This window comes from Rhinolophus ferrumequinum, chromosome 5, assembly GCF_004115265.2.
Source record: "Rhinolophus ferrumequinum isolate MPI-CBG mRhiFer1 chromosome 5, mRhiFer1_v1.p, whole genome shotgun sequence".
NCBI lineage: Eukaryota > Metazoa > Chordata > Mammalia > Chiroptera > Rhinolophidae > Rhinolophus > Rhinolophus ferrumequinum.
Genome location: NC_046288.1, coordinates 77,763,185 through 77,791,122, shown reverse-complemented (window position 1 = coordinate 77,791,122; position 27,938 = coordinate 77,763,185). Strand labels below are relative to the sequence as shown.

The 27,938-nt window shown below is 42.7% G+C and overlaps 1 protein-coding gene across 10 annotated transcripts in view; it reads right to left on the bottom strand.

The window, feature by feature from the left end:
- The window catches only part of LDB2 (LIM domain binding 2), a 346,005-nt gene that overhangs the window by 217,878 nt on the left and 100,189 nt on the right, over positions 1 to 27,938 (bottom strand). For all 10 annotated transcript variants that reach the window (XM_033106569.1, XM_033106564.1, XM_033106560.1 and 7 more), the window contains exon 2: positions 44 to 146. In XM_033106569.1, the coding sequence (XP_032962460.1) occupies positions 44 to 146 (103 nt within the window). The remainder of the gene's footprint in view (positions 1 to 43; positions 147 to 27,938) is intronic.

Here is a 27,938-nt window from a genome sequence, read left to right as displayed (position 1 = left end):
GCGCAAAAGGAGGGGATATTCGAAAAATAAACTTCTTTCTTACTGTATCGCTTTGGTCCATCTTCCAAACAAAATGAAAGGGTTAATGTGGCGTCATCTTCAAAAAACTCAGTGGCAAACGCATCCCACCAGAGGTTGTCGCTATCCTGCAAAGAGACAGATCATTTATTTAACAGGCAAGAGTGGAAAAGAGGAAATATCTCAAAGAGGAAAAGAAAAGGAAAAAAAAAGAAAACCCAGCCACTGCTTACTTGTCACTTAGCATATGCGTGTGGGTGTTCTAGAACGGGAGTGTGTGGGTGTGTGGTCACTCTTCAAATTAATTGCCTCAAATGGGGACCGAATTCCCATTCAATAAACGAGTTCATGCAAACCGAATGAAAATTAATTTTGGAGGACATATGTGGGGGAGATTTAATAAATTTACTATGAAGTACAATGACATTTTTTAACAAAAGGGTTTGTATTTAATGTAAAATACATTCAACATTTTTCTCTCTCTCTTTGCTCTTTCAAGGGTCCAATTTTACAAACAGACCACAATATTACAACTAGGTTAAGGAGACTAAATTTCTAAAACATAATTTATTCAAAAAGGGGTGTGTGTGGCAAATAGCCTTATTTATGCAAATATTCCTGTAAGAGATTACAGGCATTGCTACACGGATATATACCGATAGATGAGTTTATGCACAAGCAACCATCACACGCATATGGATTGTTTTTCCGGGATTGTTTTAAGATTATAGGCAATCGCTAGTTTGTTATTAAAACAATTATTAAAAATAGAGCAATTTAGCAGAATGCAAACCATGCACATGAATTCTGTTTGTTTGTCTTGGGTTTGCCTGTTTCCCTTGCTCATCCAGAAAACACTTAGAAATTGGCCCAGTTCAAGGTAGTGAAAAATCATTGCTAATCTGAGGGCAGAGGGGGGCCTCCTGTAACAGGAATTAGGCAGGTGATGCAGACTGTCATATTTAAAAAGAGGAATCGTACCCAGGCCTCATACTCTGTTTAGTGCCAGATTTACCCCAAAATTCTTAAGCATGCTCTTTTTCCAGAGAATTGTTGGTTGGTGCCAGACTTCAGGCCGAGATGTTTCACAGCTGCCTGTCTGACTGGGGAGGTGGGGACACAAGGGGCCCTGCTGCTCCCCACTCAGTGGCCCCACCGCGGTGGCCCTGGTGGACATATAACAAGCCTCTCTTCTTCCCATTAAGATGTTTTGCTTATGACAACATTAAGTTGTTGTCACTGGCAGGACTTAGGAACAAGCCTTCAGTCCTGGCAAGAATAATTAAGGGGCCCCTAGAGATTGATGCAGTCCTCTTTCCAGAAAAGAAGAAAGTCAGACAAATGAATTTTTTTGGTCTCTTTTTCTCTGACCTCCTCCCAGTCACCACACCAAAAGCCAACGCTTTCCTTAGTAAAAACACAGTAAATATACAACCACTCAGACAATTCATGGCTCCACATACAAACCGCCCATTTTTCTCCTTTGGAAAAGAGATACTAATTGAACACTTGTCACATGCAGGCCCTCAGAATACAGAGCTGGATGAGACACTGGGTCCTACCCTCTAAGGGCTGGAAGCTCACCAGCAGGAGACACCAAGTAAGCGCCTAACGGGCATTCTCGCTCATACCTGAGACCACAGCATACGTAATGCCTGGGGGCCACGGAAGCTGTCAGAGCTTCTAGAAAAATCAGTGGCTTTGGAAGGGGATGAAGCAGTTGGGGAAATAAACCTTATTTGGGAACCTAGATGCACTGGCTTATCTCACTTCAAATTGCTACACAGATGGCTAAAGAATAATAGTTAACATTTACTGAGTGCTTACCACATGCCAAGCACTAGTCTAAGTATTTTATGTGTATTTTCCCACTTACTCTCCACTATCTCCCTTGATTTTTGGTGTGTTTTTTTTGCCTTTTCTCTCTCCAGTGTAATTTTCTTGGGAGCAGCGGTTCTGTTTTGCTCACTGCTCCACCTCCCAGGCCCTCGCATGGTGTTGAGCCCATAGTGTTACTCAATAAAAGTTGTTAAGTGTATGAATAAAGCTGATCATTTTACTACCCCTACTTTACAACGGCAGAAGCCGAAACTTAGGTGGTACATGTAAGTTGCCCAAGTACACTCGGCCAATAAATGGTGGAGCTGGGATGTGAACTCGGACCCTTGGCCATCCGAGACCTGCCCCAGCTTCTGCGCGACTCATTTCTCTGGCGATCTCTGGGAAGCAGGGGTTAGGATTCAGCTGCAAGGGATGGAACATTCTGTCCCAGGTTGCTTTTCCCTTGCAGCTCCTTGCTTTACTGTCCTACCCCGATGCCAGGACTCACGCCCAGGAGGACACCTGGCACTGTGTGGGCAAGCAGGCGGTCCCACGTCGTGTGAAATTTGCTCCTGTGGAAAGTCCTCAGACCTCAGCTTCATCCCAACACTATCTGTTCCCAGCCACGTGGCCTTGGACAACTTGTTTGACCATCCTGAGCCTGATTCCTTAGTGGGAAGTTGAGAATAACAATAACAATAAGAACAACATCTTGCAGGGTGAATGTGAGAATTGAGTAAGTTAGTGGATATAAAGTGCCCAGCAGAGGGCCCAGAACATACTGAAGATCAATACAAGGCCCTCTTCCTGCCTCTGTCTACCGTCTTTAATATCGTTTCTGAGGGATGAGCCAGTCCACGTTCTAAAGAACTGCATCACAAATGGACTTTAGAAAACAGATCATAAACCAAGCACGTTTTCCTATCATGTCAACTGTTTGTAACCCATGTACCTGGCAACAATACCCATCTAAAGCACAGCTAAGGCTCTGAATGGAACTTTATCCGCTCTCTTTTGCACAGCTGATTGATTGTGCAAAGGCCCGGTGACTAGATCAGGTACTCTACCTCCATTTTTGTTATCGAACTCCTGTTTCTAGCACTTCTGCTAGACAATGCGACAGTGAAAGGTAAGAGCCCAGGGAGAAACCAGGTTGACCTGAAGTTGCTGGGAGAAAAGAAAGGACGCTGAAACGGAATTAAAGGAGTAGTGCTTTAAGAAAAAAATTCCTGAATGTCAAGCGTAGGATGGTCTTGTACTGGCTGCATGTGAAGGATGCACAGTATGGAAAGAACACACGTTTGGGGCCACGGGGTTCAGAGTAATACCCCTCACCCGATATATCCTAAGTGCTTCACATGAATTGAACCATCTTATATTCACAACTACCCTGACTATTACCACAGGGAAGAAAATTTACATCCTTAACCTGTATGTTACACTGACTTCAACATATGAATTCTGCCTCTTAATAGCTGGATGACCTTAGTCAAGTCCCCTAATTTCTTTCATCTATTTTCTCATCTGTATAATGGGAATAATAATTTAGTAGACTCTGAGGACTAAGGAGTGACTGCCCAGCACATAGCAGCTGTTCAATAAATGGCAGCTATTATTCGTTACGGTCTCATTTGATCCTTAAGATATTTATAAACAGAGAATCTGAATTTCAAAGATGTTAAACTACTCAATAAAGACCAGACAGCTAGTTAGAAAGTGGTAGAGCTAAAGTTCACTTTCAAGTCTGCTTAACTCCAGTCCATTTTTTAAAAATCAATTTAATTTTCTTTAGAGCACTTCTAGGTTCACAGCCAAACTGAGAGAAAGGTACAGAGATTTCCCATGTACCCTCTGCACCCACAGATGCATAGCCCCCATTATCAATATCCCCTATCAGAGTGGGACATTTGTTACAACTGATAACCTACCAGCCCATGTTTTGTTTTTTGTTTTTTTTCCAAATAATGCTTAAAATGTGATTTTCCACCTTAGCTTGAAGACCAAAGTGATTCACAAGAGTAGAAGTAGGGGCAGGCATTGGCTAGAGGAAACTGCCTGAAAAAGACTTCTTTCTCCAGCTCTTTCAGATTTTGCATCCTTCCCCCAACCTTCATGTGGTTTTCCTGATAATAAGCCTCCTCTTTGAACACCTCTTGTTTTCATGTTGCTGTCCAATATAGTTCCTGGGATCAGTTCGGCAATTTTGTGAAAGAAATTTGCGTAATGACAAGACTCAGGTCCAGGCAGGGGCTGCAATGCAGCTACAAAGACTTCTGCTGAACCAAATAAGAAATCTTTGGCAGAAGATCTAACAACCCTGACTGGCAGAAGTTCAGTTCTTAGCTAGACAGCTACTTCATGAGTTATGGACAACAATAAAATAAAAAATCAGTCCTTCCGTTATTCAACTTCTAGTTGTCCGTAGTCTAGAATTGTCTGGGCTTTGCAGACAAAGGCTATAAACACGGTGTTTGACCACATGCGAGGAAGAAAAAGGGGCCACGGAAATATAAAAGAAAACAGGCTAAGAGTCTGCAGTGCTACCTACAGGCTAGCAGTTCCACCTCTTGATTGTAAACAGCACCTCCATCTTTGGAGAAACGGAAGGCCCAGGAAATTCTTGAGCAGACGTGGCCAAGTGCAGTAAGTTGACCAGTAGGAGGCTGCATGAGTGAAGTTTCCAAGGCCGGTTTGAAGCAAGGATTCCAAAAAGGAAATCTCCAAGTCTGGTTTCCTCTAGTGTTGGAAACGGAAGTGCGGTGCACGTGACCACTCTCACCCCATGCAGGCAATCACCTCAAGGCAAACTACCTTGGAGATTAACCAGGAAGTGCCTTAAGACTGACCAGCAGGTTGAGACCAACCTTTTGGGACTCCCAAGGGAAGGTGATGGTAAAAGCCCTTAACAGCAAACCAAGGGCCTGAGGTCTTATTCCCAGGTGGGCGCAGTGGGCATGCACATCACTGACTGGTAGATACAACAGACATAATCTTCGGTGGATATAACATAAAAGTCATTCTATCCAGGGAAAAGTCATCCTTAGCACACGAGGGGCCAGCGCACCAAGGGGTTTGCCTGTGTGCAGCCAGTGGACCTCTGGCAACGTATCTTTCAGAACCAAGGGATGGTTAACCCTCTCCTGCTTCCCTGTCTTTCGCATATGTTGTCCAGCAAATGCCACGTCGCAGTCCCTGGACTCCTTTTCTACTGCCTCCTGTGCTAAGAAAGCTTGACAACTATATCCCCATTAGAGTGTGGAGCCAATTATCACGGAATCACCACCTTGGAATATTCATTTATCTAAATATCCGACTGCTGGAGTAGACGGCGAAATACTTCAAGACAGGGAATGGGCACTAGGCATCTCTCCAACCTCGACAGAGCTCCCACCGATGGATTACCCAATAAAGCAGTAGAGAAATGGAATGAACAGATGGAGCGGCAATGCAAACACAGGGAGTAAGACTCTTCCTTCACAGTGTAGGAATCTGAAGAGTCTAAACTCAGCGGCTGGGGATCAGGACAGTGTGCAGCTAAGCCTTCCCCCTGTCACAGCACTGATGCCTCACTGGCCACCGTGGGATGCACAGGCCACGCATGTGACAAGTTCACATCAGGTAGAGAGTTTAAAAATGACCTTGTACCTACACTGCCATCCTACTGAGCCCCCTGTTGGACATTGTTCTTATTCTTTTCAGTGAAACATTAAATGCATACACTTTACTGATTGTACCTTGAGAAAAACCGGTTTTACTTATTAATTTTTAAAAATAGAGAACAGGGGATAATATGATGGAGACCCATAGTCCCATTATCCAGAATTAACAATTATTAAAAGGGTACCTTATTTTCCTTTTTAAAAGGAATTAAAAATTATAAATAGAAATAAATGTCTTGGGTCCCCAAATCCTGCTCTATTTTTCTTTCCCATCCTCCAGGACCCAATAAACAACGGTCTCGTGAGTCATACGGCCTTTCCTAACCTGTCTTTTATATTTACATACATATACGAGTATGACTCTCCATTCATACACAGTCTTACTTTATGCCTTTAATATTTTATTTAAATGGTATCATACAGTGTGTTGCCTTCTTTAAAGTTGCTTTTATTTTCATCCAACATTGTGTTTTTTATGTAAGCTGCATGGCAGTGCACTAAATGGATACAATATAGTTTATTTCAGCATTTTGCTACTAATGATCTCTAGACAGTTTCAAATTCTTTGCCATTACAAGAATGCTGAGATAAGTACCTTCCTAAGGTCCCTCTATGCATATGTGTAAGAATTTCTCCTGGGCATAAACCCCCCGTGGTAGTGCCTAGCCATCAGGTCTGTACTTGTGTATGTTTTGGCTCTTCCATGAGGAAGTCCCTGTGCTTCCAGATTGAAGACTCCTGATCTGATGGATGCATGGATCAAGAAGAAACAAAGACTATTTCTAAGCGATGTATTTCCAAGTGGGATCTAATAGCAGGATCAACATAATTACAAAAGAGAGGCCAGCTCTGCCAGGAGCAGGATGACCATCTGCAAGTCCAAAGAAGATGCAATAATGAAATAATAGTAACAAAAGTAAACGTTTGCCTATCATTCTCTTCAAGGCAGCATGTATTTCGGAGGCTTCATTACAAAAGGATTATTTCTTGACACTAACAGAAGAAAGAAAGCATAGGGTCTTCATGGTCCTCCAAAAGGACGTAAGGGACAGAAGGACTCAGTACCAAATGTCCCCAACTGGAGGAGGAGGTGGGAGGTGGAGGAACCTTGCTCTATACACCCTGCCACGAGGCTTCATTCAGATCAAGGCCCTGCCTTTGCCTTCCAATCCTTGCTGTTGTTTATTATCCGAACAGTGCATGATTAGTGTTCAGTGAATCTTAATAAGTAAAAAGTAGATTCTTTCCACAAAGCTGGGAAGTAACCACAGCACAGAGCACAGAGCAGCCTCCAGGTAAATAAAGATGAAACAAACTCAGCCTAAACACAAGGTAGGGGGTGTGATGCCAACAATTCTCATATATTTTAATTAGGTAAAAACACCATTGAAGCTTATCCGCTCTAAATAATCCCTTCTATGCATTTCTGCGATTGAAATCCCTGGTCCTTTTGTCCCACCTCACAGGTGAGCCCCCGTACCACTGGCAGCCAAATCATATATCAGGATAAGAGATGCACTCAGGTCGAATAGTAGAAGAGAGTCTTAATTATATTTAAAACTCCACAAAAGCATTTGGCGTCTGCCCCGGATTCTCTCCTGTCCCCACCTCTGTCTCTCTCCACCAAAAAAAAAAAAAAAAGGATCTTTTTTAAGGTGCCAAGGCTGCCCCCGGCATCTTAAGCTTAAGCACTGACAGGTTATATGGGATTTCTGCCAGAGTAATTATTTTTCAATTCAACAATAATGAGAAATTTCCATGGCAACCACTTGTCACATGGCACACATACACCCCCTCTAAAGAATGAACCATACATAAAGCATCTATCCCTTGAAAAATGTGTGTGTGTTGTGTTTTTTTTTTTTTTTTTAATGAAAATAAACTTAAACAGGTCAAAGTGGAGAGAATGTATGAAGGGGTCTGAATACAGGAAGATGAGAAGGACATTGACTTTCTTTAATATCTTGTGGTTCTAAAAAAATAATGGTATCTCATTGTATAATGCTACATTCTTACACACACACACACACAGCACTATTAATTTGTATTCTTTTAGTCACTCCCATTTTATACTTGTCGTCGCTAACCTCTCTCAGAAGACACCGAAGAAAGAATGAATGCACCTCAATGACTAAGTTAGAAGCCCACTTAGTCATGTCTGCTAGCCCCAAATTTTTCTGCCTGTCACACCCATATACTGAGACAGGAGACAATAAGAAAACCAAATCCCATCCATGCCTTTCCTTTTCACAGAGGTCCCCTCATAACGAAGGAAGTACAGGTCATTTATTTTCCCTAACTACAAAGGTCTTCTTGCTTCCTTAATCTCTAGCCATGCCTTCTCCAAACATGGGTGTCTTGTATCAAACCATGTTTATTCCAAGTTAGCCACATTTAACAGTAATAGTTAATAGTTACACAGCACTTACTATGTGCCAGCTACCATTCTGAACTCACTGAATAATATAAACCCCTGGAAACCTCACAAAGAACCTATGAGATAAATCCTATTTTGAACCTCATTTTATAGATGAGAAAACTGAGGCACAGAGAAAGAAGTGTTTGCTTAAGATTACATAGCTATCAAGTTGCAGTGAACTCAAACATGGGAACACTGTCTCTTGAATTTGGGCTCTTATAACCATTCTAAAATGATGTTCCTTTATCCAGAACAATGTTCTCCAAATACCTACTGTCTTCTTAGTTTTATTTAACATTTAATTAATGCTAAGCATACTGAATGTTTGGGGTTCCCCCTCATGAACAGACAGCCCAAAGCAAGGCTTTCTACAACAGCTATGGAATTCTATATCCAGACACAGAAATAAAAGTAATAAGGTAGGATCATTTGGTCTTACCAGCTGGTAATTGCACCAGCATGTAATGGACACAGCAAGAGAATTTTAAATCCCACCTTTTATTAATTGTTATGGGACTAGTTTAAAATCTCATGTTCTAAGGATTGCATTTTTCCTCTCTCATTCTCAACTATGATTTTGTTTATTCTTGGATAAATTGCACTTATTTAACAGTAAACGTTAGTTATCATTTTAACAGAGAAATTCTAAAACGGCATGTTACCAAGATAGCAAATTATGTGTCGTGGTAAAACATCTCAGGGTTTCACTCACAATTCAAGGCTTCCCTTTTAGAAAGAGCTTACTTTTTTTTCACTCCCTGGAACAAGCAGATGCTGCCTTGAGAAAGAAGGGCATTAAAACAGGAAGAAAGACAAGACTTGTCATCTGCAGATCAGGCTCTTCAGCAAAAGAAGTGTCTTTTCCCCCAAATCCCGGGGAAATTCACGTATTTCAATCCCCAGCCTTGATCTACCAAATCATTCATTAACTGAGTATTCCAAAGAGAAATGCTATTGACAATAATCTAAAAATAGGGACTAAAATGTACACGTTTACATGCCAAAATCTGAGCTTTTTGCCACTGGAATTATCACAACTATAATGAAATAATGATTTTTTTATTTTTTATTTATTTGGGTTTTTTTTTTTAAGTTTGGATTCCTCTAAGCTTTCTGAGGGCAGGATCTACACCCATGTCTTGTACATTTTGCATACACAGAACCTAACACCTGGCTGGCGTGCAAAAAGGACTCAATTATCTGTTTCTTTAAATAATTTAACAAATAAATATTTATTAAATTAAAACGAGCATATTCTCAAAAGTCAGAAGAAAAGCAATCGTTTTGTTTTCAGGGTAGCTGAACATTTCCACTCTCTTCTCTGTTCACATATCTGTTAACCAGGAGTGTTAAATATTTAGTGAGTAAATCAATGACAGTGCGAAAGGTTTTGCAATGAATTATTTCCTAGTTCTCAAAGTATCCCTATCAGGTAAGTACTTTTATTATTCTAATTTAAATGGGGGAAACTGAGGCCCCAGAAGGTCAAGAAATGTACCCAAGGTCATAGACCGAGTAAGAGGCAATGCTGGGGTTTGATTTCTGAATATTTTGATTGCTGGACATTTGTTTTATCCCAAAGCTTCACTGCCTATTTTAATCTATATTATTCTGGTATGAATGAGAACTAGTGGTTTTTCCATAATTAAATTTGATGTTTTACACTGCAACATGGAGCCATGTACTCTCACATATTAAAAATAATATTCCAGGGACTCCACGCAAACCCACTTTGAACATGATGTAGCGAGGCACAGGTCTCCAGAAGCACAGTCTCACTGGTGACAGTTCCATGGCGGTGAGCACCATACCTCATATTACATCACACCATCCAGGTGTGACAGGCCCTGAGATGCAGGATGATATGATGAGGCAGCAACTCATATATCTTGAGAAAAGATAAACTCAGGCACAAACTCACCATAAACTCAGGCACGAATTTTCTCTTCCAACATAAACACAGCAGATGAGGGAACATTTCCAGAAAAGCTTGCAAGATGCAAAAGCTTGTTTTGGTGATCTGCCCAATTACCGTATTTTGCCATGTATAATGAGCACTTTTTTGCTCCGAATTTGCGAGGGAAAAATAAGAATGTGCATTATACACGGGTAGTACTAATCGGGTGTCTATATAAATGTTTTTAATTATTTTATTTATGCTTATGAATTAAAAGTGTAACTCTAGATACCAAGATGCAAAATAATACCCTGGAATCCGATCATCAGTTTTGTTGAACTTACGACAAACTTTCAACTACGAAGAGCTCTTGGCCTTCTATGATGGGTAAATATCGTAAATTTTTTACCGGTATACAAATTTCTTGTACTTCGTATCTGTTCTTGTGTTTGTAATTATTTGTTACATAAAATTTATTCTACCATAACATGTTAAAAAATAAATGTCCAACTTCTTTATAATACAAAAAATAAGTACCTAAATATAAACAAATAAAAATTTGAATTAAAAAATTAAAACAAAAGATTTTTTTCCCTGAAACTTTGGGCCAAAAACATGGGTGTGCATTATACGTAGGAGCACATTATACACAACAAAATATGGTACATCTGAATCAAATGACAGGAATAACTTGTTGAGACTCTACCAAAAATTGGGAGACTGTGCCCAGGCAAAGTGAAGCATTAGGGCGCCACTAGAAAAGAACTCAAGTTTTTCCCTCTTTCTACCTGGGAAAAAGGAAAAAAAGATTTTTGTTCACAAAGATAAATATAAGAAACCTAGCATGTTCTCAAAACTCAGAAAGAAAATAACAGGTCTCTTTTCTGTTTATACACTGTTTATAAACCAGGGGACTTCAATTCTCGCTAATTTGCCAATGACACACAAGCCTAGGGTTTCCAGGCGGGAATTCCCTCCTGTTTATGGGAATTTTTTTCGCTTTTCCATTCCCGAATCCCGAGAAAAGTTGGTCAGTAAATTGGGAAAATCGGCTCCTTGAATCCAGGTGGTTGGTAGTATCGGTCGTCACTTTGTGGAAACGATTCATCATGGAGAACAGAACACAGTTTATATCCCGGGATTCAGGAATGGGAAAGTGAAAAAAATTCCTGAGAATGGGTGGAATTCCCGCCTGGAAACCCTACCCAACCCTGTATCGTGGCTTCCAGTTTCCCCTTGGGACTCCAGGACTGTGGCTCCAGCAGCCTCACCGACTTCCCTACTTGTGCACAAAAGAGGCACTGAAGGTTGAACACGGCCAAAGCCAGACCCACCCCCATCTCCACCCCACCCCAAGAATATGCCGGTTTCTGTCTACTCTTTTTCATCTATGCAATGTAATTACATTTTCCCAGCCGTTTAGGCCAACCTTTTAGGACATACTATTGATTCCTCTCTTTTTCTAACCCCACACCTCCAATCCATCAGCAATTCTCATGAATCGATTTCCAATGCATAAAGGAACCCACCCGTGTGTCTCACGCACCACCACCTTTTGTGCTGGACAACGGTGATTGCTTCCTAACCCTCGTCTCTGTCAGCACTAGAACCTGTGCTCTGCAGAGAAGCCTCCATGATCTTTTAACAAAGCCCACTAGACTGCATCACCCCGTTAGCCCCAAACCCCATCCCAAGGCTCCCCATCTCTACTTATCTCCACGGAGCACACAGCCCTAGGAGGTCGTGACTTCCTCTTTGGCCTCAGCTCACCTCAAGAGCCTTTCCTCTAAGTGGCGAGGCTTTCTCTTCCTTATCATGCAAATCGCAGCTTCTGTGTCACTTCTGACCAGCCAACCTATAGGCACGAACTTGCTATCATGTCAGTCTGTGTTTTTCCTCCAGGAAGCACAGGAAGCTCCAGGAAGGTTTTCCTCCTTGTTACTCGATTTTGTTTATTTGTTTATTGTCATCCTACCTACTAGAAAATGTAGTTCACTGGGAACAGAGGATCCTACCTCCTGCTTTACTGTGGAGCCTGGCACCCAACAGGGGCTTAATAAATGACTGCCTGCTTACACGAATACACAAGAAATGTATTAAACAAACAAGAAAAAAGAAAAGATAAATCCATCAAGGAACAACCTTCATCTCTCCCTTGAACTGCCATAGGGCGGCAAGTCCCAGACCCAGACTTGTCACAGCCCAATAGACTGCAACTACACAGTCACGTACAAGGAACTTACCAGAGTCTTTATTCACTTTAATTTTTTAAAATAAATACATGCCATGAGTTAAAAACATTAAAAATATTTATGCTCTTTGACTCAGTAATTCTATTTCTGGGAATCCATCCAAAGGACATAATCCAAAAATATGTAAATGCTTTATACGCAAAAATATTCACCATAGGAGCATTCATAATAGAGGAAAAAAAAATGAAGAAAAACCAAGAAACAATGTGCTGCCCTACAGGAGAGGAATGACTCGTGAAACCCTGATATGTCCACTAGAAAGAAAATAGGAGCATTTAAAAATAATGTGTAGCCATGGTTTCTAATAATACGAAGGCATTCTTATGTTATAATGTAAAATGAAGAAAGCAAGATGGGGAAACAGAGCAGTAGGATGGAATGGAGGGCTAAGCAACCCACAGAAGCATGATGGGGGCTGAGTATGACAGATGTGGCCTTGCCAGGGAGTGGGGCAAGATGGACTATTTGATGGAAAAATAAATTTGATTCTACCCCATGTAACCAAGCATAAATTCCAGATGGATTAAATACACAGAGGGTGCCAAAAAATGTATACACATTTTAAGAAAGGAAAAAACTGTATTAAAATTGTAATATTCAATATATACCGATAACAAAACATGAATACAAATCACGTTTGACTACTGCAATTACAAGAGGTGCTCAAAGTGGTTACCATCAGCATAATTTTAATACAGTTTTTTTCCTTTCTTCAAATGTGTATACTTTCACTGATATGTGGTATATAAAACTGAAAACAACAAAAGAACAAGACAAACAAATGAAGAAACAAAAACTCATAGAATCGGTGCTGGCCCGGTGGCTCAGGTGTTGGAGCTCTGTACTTCTAACTCCGAAGGCTGCCTGTTTGATTCCCACATGGGCCAGTGGGCTCTCACCCACAAGGTTGCCAGTTCAACTCCTCAAGTTCCGCAAGGGATGGTGGGCTCCGCTCCCTGCAACTAAGATTGAACACGGCACCTTGAGCTGAGCTGCCACTGAGCTCCCGGATGGCTCAGTTGGTTGGAGCGCATCCTCTCAACCACAAGGTTGCTGGTTCGACTCCCTCAAGGGATGGTGGGCTGTGCCCCTGCAACTAGCAACGGCAACTGGACCTGGAGCTGAGCTATGCCCTCCACAGCTAAGATTGAAAGGACAACAACTTGACTTGGAAAAAAATCCTGGAAGTACACACTGTTCCCCAGTGAAGTCCTGTAAAAAAAAAAATCTCAAAGACTCAGACAACAGTTTAGTGGTTACCACAGAGTAAGGGGTGAGCGGGGCTCTAGAAGAGGGTAAATGGGGTCTAATACATGGTGATGGAAAGAGAACTGACTCTGGGTGGTGAACACACGATGCGAGATATAGATGATGTCATACAGAACTGTACACCTGAAATCTATGTAACTTTACCAACAATTGTCACCCCAATAAACTCTAATTTAAAAAAAAAAAATGTCTATACATTTTTTTGGCACCCTCTGTATAAATGAAGAAAAAAAAACTTTCAAACTATTAGAAGCAAAGATAGGAAAATATTTTGTATGACCTCAGAACTGGGTACAATTTTGTAAACGACACATTAATAGGAGAAATCATATAAGAAACAAGCTATCCGTTGGAGTACATCAAAATATAAACATTTTACATGACAAAGGGTGTTATAAACAACGATACAACATAAGTGAAAAGCTAGGAGAACATTAACAATTGAATACATCACAAACTTTTACAAATCAAATATCACTAATATATAAAAGAGCAAAGGATGTGACGGGACTATTCTCAATTCTCAGTAAATGGTCAACAAAGTGATGAAAAGATGTTCCATTTCACTTGTAATCAAGAACAAGTGAATTAAAACTAAGTCATTGCACAGGCAAGTGATTATCAAACATTCAAACAAATGTAACAATCCCACATGTGTTGCTGGAGAGCTGGGGAACAGGAACCCTCATACACTGTGGTCACCTCCCATCGTGGCGGGAAAGCCCCAGGGCAGAGTGGAGGTTCCAGAACACTTGTCCATTCATCGCCTACCTTTCTCCTGGACTTCATTGCAACCCGACAAACTTTCCCCTTTAGTCCCTCATCCCTTCACTTGCAATATGCTTCTCACCCCACAGCCTTCCATTCTTTTCCGACCATCCTTTCCTGGTTCTTTAAGACTGCCACCCAAGTCTTGCCTCCATCCTGAAGCTTCCCAGGCCTCTAACCGTTAGAAAAGGCTCTATTTTCTAGGCTGAGATACATTATTGTTTTAATTTTTCAACTACTATGAACGTCATCCCGACTACTTCTGTAGGCATTTTGTTTCATTTTATATAAATTATGTCTAGTTGTTACATTTTCACATTTTCATGTCTCAGCCACTAGATTAAATTCCATGGTGTAGACAGTTTCTTCCTTAGATTGTTTTTTTTTTTTTGCATCCCTATTGTTTACCTGGAACACATTTATTGTGTGTTTATTTGTGAACCAAACACTGTGCATTATCTATTTCAAGCTTTTGAACATTACCATGCAGCTACTATTATCCTCATTTTAAATGTGAAAAAAAATAAAACTCAGAAAGGTTAATTTTCCCAGGCACACAGCTGGTATGTGTTGGAGAGAGTGTTCAAACGCATGTTATCTAGCTCCAGAACTTATCCCTATTAACTGATATGAGAGAGAGACAGAAAGGATCGTGGGGAAATACTAGTAATAAAAGGTCATATATAAGACTTGTGCATGAATGTTCATAGCTTCATTATTCACAACAGGCAAGAAATGGAAACGATCCAAGTGTCCTCAACTGATGAATGGGTAAACAAAATGTGTCTCCATATAATGGAACACCGTTGGTAATGAAAGGAACAAGATACTGATAAATGCCATAACATGCACCTCATAACTTTATGCTAGAAAGAAGCCAGACACAAAATGCCCTATCATGTATCATTCCATACAATATATGAAATATCCAAAATCCTGGCTCTACCAATTACTAGCTGTGTGATCTCAGATAAATTACTTAAGCTCTCTGTGCCTGTATCATTGCACGTAAAATAATAATACCTCATCTTTCATTGAGAGGCTTAAAGTAGATAATACATGAACCAGTGACCCGAACAGAGTAACGGGCACTATTATTACGTGGTAGAAAGTCCCGACGTCAGCTTTGTGTGGATATTAGTAACATCTATCAGTAATGCGTCTTACAGTACAGCCTGGACACGTTATAACTGGAGGGCCTGGGCCTAGAGGCCACAGCAAGCACTTCTGTGTTCTGTAACTCTGGGCAAGATCGAGTAACTACTTGATCTCAGTTGCCCTCCCTGTGAAACAGGAATAATAATCGCAGCTACCTCACAGTGCTGTTGTGAGGAGTAAATGAAGTGCTTAGGTACTTAGCACTGTGCCCGGCACACGGTAAGCACCGGTTAATTTTTATCCATCATTATTGTTCTGGCCATCGGTGTTAGACGGCATAAAAGACACACAGGATAGAGTTCCCTCTTCTCAAAAAACGTATAATCCAATTAACTGGTTGTCCCAGCACTGCCACCGACTTTGGGTTACAAACAAGGGGCCCTCCGCTATCTGTCTCTCAGGAGACTGTGAACTCCTCAAGGGTGGGGTCAGTATGACCTGCACAAGGCCTGCCTGGGAAAGAACAAGAGTACACCATCTATCAAAGTGAGTTTTCAATGATGGAAGCAAAGCCTCTATTTTGCACGCCAACCTCAAATCCACAGCTGCACGTGGTTCAGGCTAATTTGCATCTCAGCATCTCGGAAAGCTCTGCATTTAGCTATTCAATTTTCTTCCCTGTCTACTAGAAATCACAACTTGCAAAGCAAAAGAGAGCTTTAGGAAATTGTGGCTTGCCTGCCAGCTCCCAGATTTGGTCCTGCAGGATTTTTCACTTTCCCTCTTCCCTATCCAGAGGAGTCAGGAAACGGGGCTGTAATTCTGATCCTGGTACTTCTTTGCTGGGTGAACTTAGGCAAGTACAAATCAAAGAAACTTAAGTGCTCAAAATGTCCCCAGAGGATGTATTCAGGCCTCAGTTTCTCCATCTGTCAAATATCAGGGTGCTTACAATGGTCCTTCCAATGGTATCCTGCCGGAACACTTGCTTTCTCAGTAATTTGTTGTTCACCGAAAGAACCTGCCCGCCTGCCCCACTCTTGCCTTCGGGGAAAACATTTCGGACGGAAGAGGCAGGGGGAATTTTGGTCAGGGCGCATGTGAAGGCACCATCACCACCAAAGAATGTAAAAGGGAAGATCTGTCACGCCATCACCTTCCAGGATCCACGAATAGTCTCCATAGGCGTGGCAAATGGCTTTTAAATCAAGTGACCTCTCTCATGGATTGGTGGTGGCCTAGGACTCTGTACTCATTCATACCAGCAACTATATTTACTGAGCACCTGCTACGTGCTAGAACTGTTCCAGGCACCAATGACAACGTAGTGAACAAAAAGGACGTAAATCCCTGTCTTCGTAGAGCATATATATTAGTGGAGGACAAACAATAAACACTGTAAGTGAAATATGCCACTTATTAGAGACAGACAAGTGCGCAGGAGACACACAATAAAGCAGGAAATGGGGCTGGGGAGGGCCGTGACTCGAGATAGGGTGACATGAATGCCTTGCGAGGAATGTCTCTTTAGAGCAGGGTACCTCAGGCTCAGCGTTACAGACACCTGGGCTGCAGAGCTCTTTGTTGTACAGTCCTGTGCCCTGAAGGATGTTTCGCAGCATCCCTGGCGTCTACCCCAAAAGGCCAATAGCACCTCGCTCAGTTGTGACAACCACAAATGTCTCCAGACAGTGACAGATGTCGTCCAGGTTGAGCACCACTGGTTTACAGTAAAAAATCTGAAGAACAAGAGAGGGAGCCACACAGAGATCTAGAAGGCGCCTGAGCAGGCTCTAGAGGCAGAGGTGATCGAGGTAGAGAGATCAACAGTAATTTCCTCGAAGTTACCCAGGAAACAAACATCAAAATCATAAATTACATATGATTTTCTACCTGCCAGGGGCTGGACTTCAATTTTGAACAAAAGAGCCATTTTCCAAAACATTTTTTGAAAGTTTATACTCAAATTATACAACATAAATATATAACAAAAACACTGTCTATATGTTGCTAGGCTTATTGTCGTCATTACAATGATGAAGTAATTGTAACAAATAATTAACGATTATTGAACATTTCCTCTGGGCCAGGCAGGGTACTAAGTACTTTACAAAACTGTCACATTTAATTCTTGCAACATTCCTGTGAGATAGGGAGTTCTGCTTCCAATTTATAGATGAAGAAAGTAAGACTCAGAGAGGTTAAGTAATTTGACCAATGCCACTTCACTCGTAAATGATAATGGCACAATTCAAATAAAGGCAGTTGTGATGGTTAATAATTTTCTGTGTCAACTTGGCTGGGCCACTGGGTACCCAGATATTTGGTTAAACATTACTCTGAGTGTTTCTGTGAGGATGATTTGGGATGGGTTTGACATTCAAATTGATAGACTGAGTAAAGCAGATTGCCCTCCCGAAGGCGGGTGGGTCCCAGCCAATCAATTGAAGACCTGAATAAATGAGACTGAGTGAGAGGGAATTCCCCTGCCCTGGGCTGGGCCCTCAGTCTTCTGCCCTCCGACTAGAACTTATACACTGGCTCTCAGGCCTTTGGACTTGGACTAGAGCTACGTAAACGGCTCTCTTAGGTCTCTAGTTTTCTAACTCACCCTGCATAGATCCTGGGACCTGTCAGCCTCCATACCTGTGCGAGCCAATGGCTTGTAATAAATCTTTTTATATGTATACATCTATGCTATTGGTTCTGTTTCTCTGGAGAACCCTGACTAATACACCTAAGCCCTAGGATGTTACCATTCTCTGCATTAAGTAAAAATAGAATTCGTTTTACTCCAGGTAGAGAAGCATTAATTATCAATAATATGCAGCAAGGGACTCACTAACACATTTCACTAGATGTAATGTATTTCGTTCCAACGTCTCAGAAGCAGCTTTTTTTCCTGCTCACGTATAGTTTAGAAAATCTTACGACAGAAGGGGTCAGAGAGGTGGCTTTGGATTTCCAAGAGCTTGGTTGGCATTGCAGCTCTAACACACTCTGCATGGATGGTCTTGGACAGGTCATTGTATCCCTCTGAGGAGTCAAAATGGGCTTTACTTACAATTACGTGCCTCACGGTGCCGTGAAACTTAAACAAGATCAGGTGTTGACTAGTCCTAATTTCATTCTTTCCCAAACCACATAAAAAGTTAGCAAGCAAAGGGAAACTCTGGCTTTGGGAGCAACGCACCATGCAAAATAAATACGAATTCCATTTCATCTGATTCTTGTCCAGTCATCTTAACTGAAGGCTAAAAATGATTCTGCAGTAATAAAGGGAATTATACTACATGATTGTAGAAGCCTGGAGAGCAATTCCAGCACAGAAGCAAGTGATTATACATTGCAACAAATTAAAAACTCAAAAAAAAAGGAGGCGGGGGAAGGAAACCAAAGACCACTCAAATCCCTCAAGAAACACTATTTAATAAAGCAAACTCTATTTTCCGTAGAATTACAATCAAGGAGCATTTTGGCCACATGGAAGCAATTAGAGACATCTATGATTTAATGAAAATGCAAAAACCAACGACAAACAAAACAATTGTGCAACAAGAGGTCACTTCTCAAATCTCTGCCACCAAACCACAGGACACAGAGTGGCTGAAAAGCTTATACGGGTGACACATGGCTAAAATCAGCCAGAACAGGATCCCCAAAAGTTACGTCTGCCTTGTCTTTTGCTAGAACACAAAGGAAACAAAGCTTTAAACAAAACAAAGGCCAGGCTTGAACTGCACTGCACAAGGGAGGGCAGCCTCCACGGGTGGCCATTCAGACCTGTGATCTCATGAGGAGAAAATGTGAGGTCTGGTTTCTTCTCCTCTCTTTGGCCTTGGTGAAAACCTAGCCCTGTTCCTTATGCAGCATTTGATCATCCTTGGGGCTCCCCTTGCCTGCTATAAACAGCAAATATAATTTCGATTTTAAGCAACATCCCTCACCCCAGAAACATGTCAGACACTCGCCTATGAACTGGAACTCTTCTGGCTTCAGACCATGAAGAAGAGGACAAATTTGTCTCCCAATGTCATCCCCTACCTCTCAGCCCCTGCGCCTGGACACCGGCTTTCTCTGTTCTCCAAATACCACGCGTAAACTTCCGCTTCCAGGTCTTGGCACTTGCCGTTTCCTCTTCCTGTGGGGCTTCTCCTCCAGATCTTTGAAGACTTGAACCCTCCTTATTATTTAGGACTCAGCTCAAATGGCACCACCACCTGGAGAGTGGCCTTTCCTAGCATCCTCTCAGTGAGGAAACTCCAGTTTTTCCACCCATTACTCTGTTTGATTTTCTTCAGAGCACTTACTACCATCCAAAACCACCCACACGATTAAGGCATGTGTGTGTTTGTTTTCTGGTTTAACCTGTCCCCTTCGCCAACCTCTCCTCTAGATAATAAGCCCTGAGAAAACAGAAATGTTGACCTTTTATTTGTTTACCACTGTGTTCCCAATTCTTCGCATAGTTCCTGGCATAGAATAGGCACTTAATAACATCAATACGTAGAAAGAAAACATAAAATGGTGGGTGGCTTGAGATTTCTGAGGTCTTTGGAAAGACTGCTTTAGCCAAGAAGTATCTATTTTATGTGTTCATACTTTGAACATGGGTAGTACGTTCCAGGAGCTAGGGATACAGTGATGAATTAAATCTGGGTCCTTACCCACAAAGACTTCAGAATGGTGATGGAGAGAAAGAGAAGGAAGCAGCCCACCGCAGTGGGATATGAGGCGAAGAATACTCCAGGGTACAAAGGAGTGGCTGGCAATGGACAGATGCCACCTGGCCGAGGTATGGGTGGAAGGGCCCTCATCAGAGGAGGTGAGTGCGCTAGTTTCCTGACACAAATTGCCACACACTGGGGCCTTAAAACAGCAGACACTTAATCTCTCATCGTTCTGGCGTCTGAGATGTCAAGGTTTCAGCAGAGTTGGTTTCCCCCGGGAGCTGTGAGGAAGACTCTGCTCCATGGTGCTCCCCTAGCTTCCGGTGGTCGCCGACAATTCCTAGCATCTCCTGGTTGCATCCTCCAGTCGCCGCCTCCATCTTCACATGGCGTTCTCCCTATCTGTGTCTGTCTGCTTGTCTCCATTTTCTATTAATATGAACACCAGACAACGGATTTGAGCCTACCCTAATGTGCTCAACCCGCGACGACCTTAACGAATTACACCTGCAAAGACCCTATTTCCAAAGAACGTCACATTGAGATTCCAGGAGTGGGGGAATCTCAATTCAATTCAACTGTACTGTTCAAGACAGTACAGTATGTTAGTCTTCGATTCTGGAAAACACATTCACTCACACGAGCACAGTTGTGTGATGGATTTAATGTGACAGTATTGTACTCTCCACTGAACACGTGGGTATGCCAAAGTGTGAGGAGTGGCCCACATACTTCTTCTCCCCCTGATCTATGCAATCTACCAGAGGGAAGAGGGCAAAGTGGGTCAGTGGCTGGTTGCCCACTGGACTCACTGCCCACGCCTTCTCCCCGTCAGCCTCCCACACTGAGGGCTCCGTCTCGTCCACTTTCGCTTTGTTCTCTAAGCCCAGTCTGGTGTGTGTGTAGCCCCAGCAGCAGCACAAGCCCCGCAAAGTGCTCCCTCTGAAAGACGCTATAGGAAGACTCACTCTGAAGCACTCAGGGAAGCTAAGGAAACAGCGACTCATTCCAGCTCCCTCTGTGGGACCCGAGACATCCTGGCCTTGCCCTCTGCTTCTTGCTCATTAGCCTGGGCCCCGATCTACTGCTCCCTGTTCCTGTTCCATTCTCCCCGGACTTCCTTCCAAGTCACAGTCTTTGCTCCTCTCGGTGACGAGAACCAAGGTTCCTGAAGCCCAAACAGAGGTCATGGAAACAGCTAACTGGATCCCTCAACGGAGGGGATCTCGGCCACCTGCAGGCAACCCTGAACCCCAGAGATGGCTCCACAAGGTAGGGTGCAGTGGAGAGGTGACAGACATAGGAATCAGTCTCAAGTCCAAATCTGAGCCCTAATCGTTATTAGACATCTCACTGTACATCAAGCCCCTAACCTTCTTGGTGGCCGTTGCCTCACTGATGTCAATCCCTACACAGAGGATTAAAATATACATTATATTTTTGAAAAGTAGTAGTAATACATTTAATACAGTTCGAGACACATGGAATGTGCTCAAGAAATGTTTTTTGAATTGCACGAAGAAAATTGAAATTCACAATATAGTGCTAATCAAGTTGCGAGAGGGCGAGATAACATACTGGATTGAAGTGTGGCAATAAATACATATATTTTCAATGATACACAAATACAGATTTTCCTCCACGGCTTCTCATTCTTCAGGTAACTTAAATGTCACCTCCTCAGGGAGTCCTTGTCGAGCCAGCTTTATATAAAAGAGGACATCTCTCCTCTATTTAGTCTCAGCCCATTTTCCTCATGCCACGTCTCACAAGTAACTATGGGAGGGGGGCGCCATTTGCTCATGTGCTTATTGCCTGTCTCCTGCTCTACTCTAGACTTTTTTGCTGCATGAGGGTACTGACTAAATTCATCTTGCTCTAATCCCAATGCCTGGCACAGGGCAATACATGCCATGAAATTTGTCAAAAGGATAAACAAGTACAAAACTAAATGAAATCCTGTTACAGCAAATGAAGGTGCCGCCATATTTTCATTATTTGAACTGTTAAAAAAAATGGTAGAGGATTGTGCATTTGGGAGAAGAAAATGAAAGAAGTCAAAACAGAGTCAAATTTCATTTCTACTAGTGGGATTATCACAGCAAGTTAAGAATGGCAGGAACCTTGTATATGATCTAGAGTAAGCATAGACCTGACGCCTGAAATGCTTGGACATTTCTGGCCATTGTGTTCAGTCAACTGAACTGAAAGGAGGACAAAAAGGGAGTGAAGGGGAAAATTAGCTTCTGCTATTTACCTCTTTCTCTTGACAGCTCAGCATTAGGGCTGGTTCACCACCTGAGTGTCCTAAATGTTAGACTCCTTCTTTAAAAACAAAAATGGCCTTCAGATATTTGAGGACATAGCCATGGTCCCCAGGGCCCTTCCTGCTCTCCCAGCTGGTCACCCCTTTGTCTTTTAACTCTTTATCAAAGGACAGGGTTTCATGCCCTCCTCTCATCCTCCAAGATGGTGGCACTAAAGTCAGACATTTAAACTTGCCATACAGTTTCCTTTCTATGTGGGTAACAGTGCGAGTGAAAAGAACACAGGTAGATAAACCCAGGCCATCCGTGCTTAGAAAGTGCATTTAGATTTCCATAAAGCCATAAAAGGTTTCAGATGATACATGTGCTTCCAAAAAGACAGATCCTTAAATGAGAGAGATTTGAAGAAGATCAGACATACTGTGGTGCACTTAGGGAGGGAAAGCAAATTGCGTAACCATTGCTCATCTGAGCAGCAGTGAGACATCCTGCCAGCAGAGGCACAACTTCAAATCCCTAGATCACCTAAGCCAAGTTCTGCAAAGGGACTCCCCCTCCAGCTCAGCATCCCCTACAGCTGGAAGGCCAGGCTAACTCATTCATTCCATCCCATTTCCCTGAAAAAGGGAACACGGAAAGAAATAAAGTAACCTTTGTGAAAACCATGCATTTGTCCTAAAATTTCCCTCCTCTGAGTTACAGGGAGACGATGAGATGGAGATGAAAAAGCATTGGCCTGGGAGTCAGGTTCTTTAGGTCTAATTTTAGAACTGGGAAGGACACTTAGACATGAGCTAATTCAAGTTTCCAATTTTATATTCAAGGACATTGAAACTCAGGCTACCTTCATTATATATTTATCTGTGTGATCTTGTGCAAGTTGCTAAGACTTCCTGGCCTCAATTTCCTAATCTGTAAAATGGAGATGATGATAATATTATCCACCTCTTGAACACACAATGGGATTTATAGGTGATGTAATACAGAATTGTATACCGGAAATCTATGTAATTTCACTAACAATTGTCACCCCAATAAATTAAAAAAATATATATATCACCCACCCTTAAACAGTTGTGATGATTAAATTAAAGGGGCTAATTCATATAATGTGCCTGACAGGGAGAAAACACTCCATAATGACTAGCTATTAATATTTTTCATTCAACAAACAGCAATTGGGCTTCTGCAGATGTCAAACACTGCCGCAAGTAATGAGGACACAGCAAGAAATGAGGTAAAAATTGACCTTATCCTCCTGAAGGCTTCTGGGAAGACAGACATTAAAACACAAGTTCACAAACACTCTTGATTACAGTTAGGTATCTGCTGGTGCTTAAGATCACATACTACTCGCTGGGAGACCTGGAACTAGAATTCAGGTCAACTAGCTTAGAGATTTTTAATTTTTATGAGTGCCGTTGTCATCCATCCTGCCTTCCTCACCTGCACCATGAGGGAGCTCGGTGAAATACAATGGCAGGTGTCATGCAGAGAAGTCCCCTCTCCTCAGGGTTGATGAGCCTGCTATGTATGGAGCACTAACTCAGTTTTGGGAGCCCTGCCTTCAAAGGAGATGGGGACCATTTGGAACTAAGTCTGTGGACCAGGAAAGAAAAACCAATAGTAGATAAGGAACTATTTGGAAATGGGAGAGGAAAAGAGCATGGGTTTCAGAACCAAACAGACCTTGTTTTCACCCAAACTTGAGTATACTGTTAGAAGCTCAGTTTTGTCATCTGTAGATTGGGGCTAGTAATCCCTACCTCACAAATTTGGCTTAAGAATTAAATAAGTAAGTGTGCATAAAGCACGTAGCATAATAATCCAGGCAGTACACATTCAATACATGTCAGCTGCTACTTGGAAAAAGAGAGGAGAGTTAAAATACAGGGGTTCAAAACACAGATCACATCCCTTCTCTGCTCAAATCCCCCCAATAGCTTCCCAACCAATGCAGAGGAAAAGGCAGACTTTAGAATAGCCCACCATGCTCTCAGCAATCCAGACGGTAGCCATCACATGTCTGTCCCCATCTCCTTCCACTCCCTCCCTCCCTCATTCTTCTCCAGCCATTCCTCACTATGCCTTGAACACACCAACCACAGGCCACCTCTGTGCTCGTGAACTTGCCAGCCCTCCTGTAAGAGGCGGGTAGCATAATGACTAAGAACTGGAGCTCAAGGGTCAGACTCCTGGTCTGAATCCCAGCTACTCACTTTGTATATGATTTGGGGAAGTTACTTAACCTCTGCTTTAATTTTCTCGTTTGTAAAATGAAAATAATAATAAGACTACCTATGGCATAGAACATAAGCTCTATATGAAGGCAAAAAGAGAAATCAGAACAAATGCGATTTATGGAGCAGTTTCCAGCTGCTCGGATGTTTAGCTGATACACAGTATCAGCACTGTGCACCCCTCATATGTAATTCCCACAACAATTCCGAGATAAAGCATCACTTGCTCCATTTCAGAGATAAGGTAACTGAGGCCAAGTACAATGAAAGAACACCCAGGACTTAGATCCAGGCCTGGCTGGCTCTAGAGACTTTCAAATTTCCATGTAACCCGTACATCTGTTCACACTCTCGAAGTGCAGCTTCAGATATGAAAGTCACTAAGATATGACTCCAGGGACACACGTCTGAGTATTGTCCCTCTGAGCCTGAGTTTCATAAACGGGTCCTACATCTTCTTATTTAACCAGGAGGTATGTGGGAGCTAGAATACCCCCTCCAACCCTGCACTGTAAAGGCCAAGTGGGCAGACAACCCAACCCCCAAAACCGGAAGGGAGTTCCACCCCTCAGGGACCTGCATTGCCTTGCTGCTGTCTCATAAACAAGTGAGGGGAGACCTGAAAAACTTCTTCAGGGACTTAAATCCCAGAGACTTTAGTGAGCACCCACCCTCACATTGAGTGAGCGAATATCTATGAGGAGCACGGCATGTCTCTGACAGTGTTAGATATTATTTTTCTTTCCTCCGCTGGCCAAGTGTCCATCACCTCCCTCCCGTCTGCTGCAGGCAGAACGTGCAGGAGAGCCATGCACATGTGCAGGTGCCTGTAAATCAGACACACAGAGCACTCATCTGGGAGGGCAAGGCTGGAAACACAGAGAACTGGGCCTGGGCTTACAGGTCCTCTCTGGGGGAGAAATGGTTTATTGTCCATTCTGGTGACCAGGTGGCAGAGTAGGAGAAGGTAGAGATGCTCAGATGCAGAGTTGGACGTGCCACCTCTACACAAACTCACGTCTAGTTCTACTTGAAACATGGCCACATACAAAGAAGAGTTCTATTTCTCTACCTGGGGAGGAAATAAATCAATAATCTAAATCCACTACAGTATCAGAGGCCAAAGCAGGAACAAACACTTTTTCATCATAACCCAATCACGAAGCGCCCATGGTCCTCACTATGACAGGTGTGAAACCAAATTATTTCTTTTTAAATCCCTGTCTTCTGGGTCTTGTGATGGAAAGTGTCAAATTAGTAGGCTTACTAGCAGGCAGGGAGATGTTCTAAAGGCCTTGCTCCCAGGCCAACACTTATGGTGATGATTTCAGATCTGCCTTTCACCGGCCACTTGATATCAGATTTTATCAATACCATTGATAATGTTACATCGTCTCCACTACAAGAACGATAACAACCATAATGACGGTGATGTTGATGAAAAAGTGATAATAGTTACTGTTACCTGAACATTTTCTACATGTGCCAAGCACCAATGAGAAATACCTTACATGCTTTGTGCCATTTAAACCCATCGTCAACGATATTGTGAGGGAAGTACTCTGTTGTCCCATTTTATAGATGAAGACACTGAGGCTTGGAGAGACCGGCAACTCACCCACAAAGACATGCGCTTACAACCGTCGCTGTTTCACTAAGTTGTTCCACTCCCTCGACGTGTGTTTGGACCTGCAAAATGAAGTGGCTATGCACCAGATGGAGTGATTTCTAAAGGAGCATGGGATGCTAGCTTCTAGATTTCCAGCCATCCCCCAGTCTTTAGAGGAAGCTAGGAAGCACCATCTCTTTCCGGGGGCTCAGAGGCTGGTCCCATGCCTGAGGGTCTATGTTCTCAGATTGTTTCCTTCTTCCCTTCCATCATGAGGAATGTCTCGGGGCCTGGCAATCACTTCAGAGGCACAGGTGGCCCAAGGCTGTGGGAATAATAAGTCTTGAACAGAATCTCCTACTCAGAAAATAAAGTTCAGATTCCTCAGTACTCCATTCAAGACTCTGTGGTGTCTCATCTCAACCTGCGGTGACAGCCCATCAATCTCTCCTTCCGATTTCTCCCAACAACACTATTCCCCGTTTATGATACACCCCATATGCTCTTGCACCTGGTTTTATTCTCCCTAAAGTAGAGACAGAAAACATCCGTTTAGTAGCACTAAAGTAGTTAAAGTTGCAGATTTTGCTGTGTTTGTGTGTGCCCCCAAAATTTGTTATGTTGAAACCTAATGCCCCATGTGATGGCATTGGGAGGTGGGGCCTTGGGGAGGTGATCAGCTCATGACGGGGGGAGCCCTCGAGAAAGGGATTGGTGCCCTTATTTAAAAAAAAAAAAACCCAGAGAGCTCCCTAGCCCCCTTCTTCCTTCTACCATGTGGGGCTATAGTGAGAAGACAGCATTCTGCAACTTGGGAGCAGGGCCTCACCAGATCCTGACTGCACTTGGACTTGTTCTTGGACTTCCAGCCTCCAGAACTATGAGAAATAAATGTCTGTTGTTTGTAAGCCACCCAGTTTACGGTATTTTGTTATAGTAGCCAAATGGACTAAGACAACGGGTATTGCTTTATAATTGAGAAAAAGAGTTATTTTTCAATTGCTATTGATGGCATGAGAAGATCCTTATAATAGTGAATGAAAGACATACAGTATAAAGTTATACATCCAGATGTATATATTTAATCATCCAGTTCTGTTTTTGAAAAGCCTGGAAAAAATTCTCTGGGTGGTTAAATTAAAGGTGACACAAAGACAATGTCTGTTGGCTTGATACACATGGTTCCATCGAGTCCCAAAGACACCAGGCCACCATCACCCCAGTTCTCCAAAACAGCGAGGACCTAAGAAAACACATAGCAATTCCCTCTTTTTCCCAACCACTTCTTGGGTCCCAGTTGCACCCCCAGCCGGGCCAGAACAGGATCAGCTCCAGGGACAATCCCTCCTACCCCCCGTCCCCCCCAACCCCCCCACCCCCGCCCAGGCTCGGCTGAGACACACAGGGCTTTGTGGTGAGGACAGATGCCGTCACCGTAAAGCGAAGATGCATGTGCCCATTCTGGCCTCACAAACAGGCCGAAATGTAATGTGCAGACATCGCCTATTGTGGCTTCAATGGCTGGGCAGCTGCCGCATCGGGCGAAAGCAGAGAAAACAATGTTCTATAATGTTCCTGTGATAATAAGCTCTAGCCAAGCATGGGAAGAGGTTCCTGAGGAATGCATGATGGACGGACTGGGCAGCATGGGAAACACACTTGCTGGCTGCTCTGCAGACTCACACTCGCTTACAGATTGCTTCCTCCTCTCCCCTCACACACCCACACCACAGGAGAGAATGACCCAGGTCCTCTGCCATTTCTCAAGAAATCCACGTTCCAGGATCTTTTCCTGGAATCTCATTAGGTACTTTGGCTCATCCAGAAAGGTTAAAAACTCTTACGACCCTAAACCAGCTTCGTTTTTCTTCTCAAGTTTTGAAAGCAAAACTCAAGGGACTTTCCCCAAAATGAATTATGCAGAAGATGTGATAAGATGAGATTCCACCTG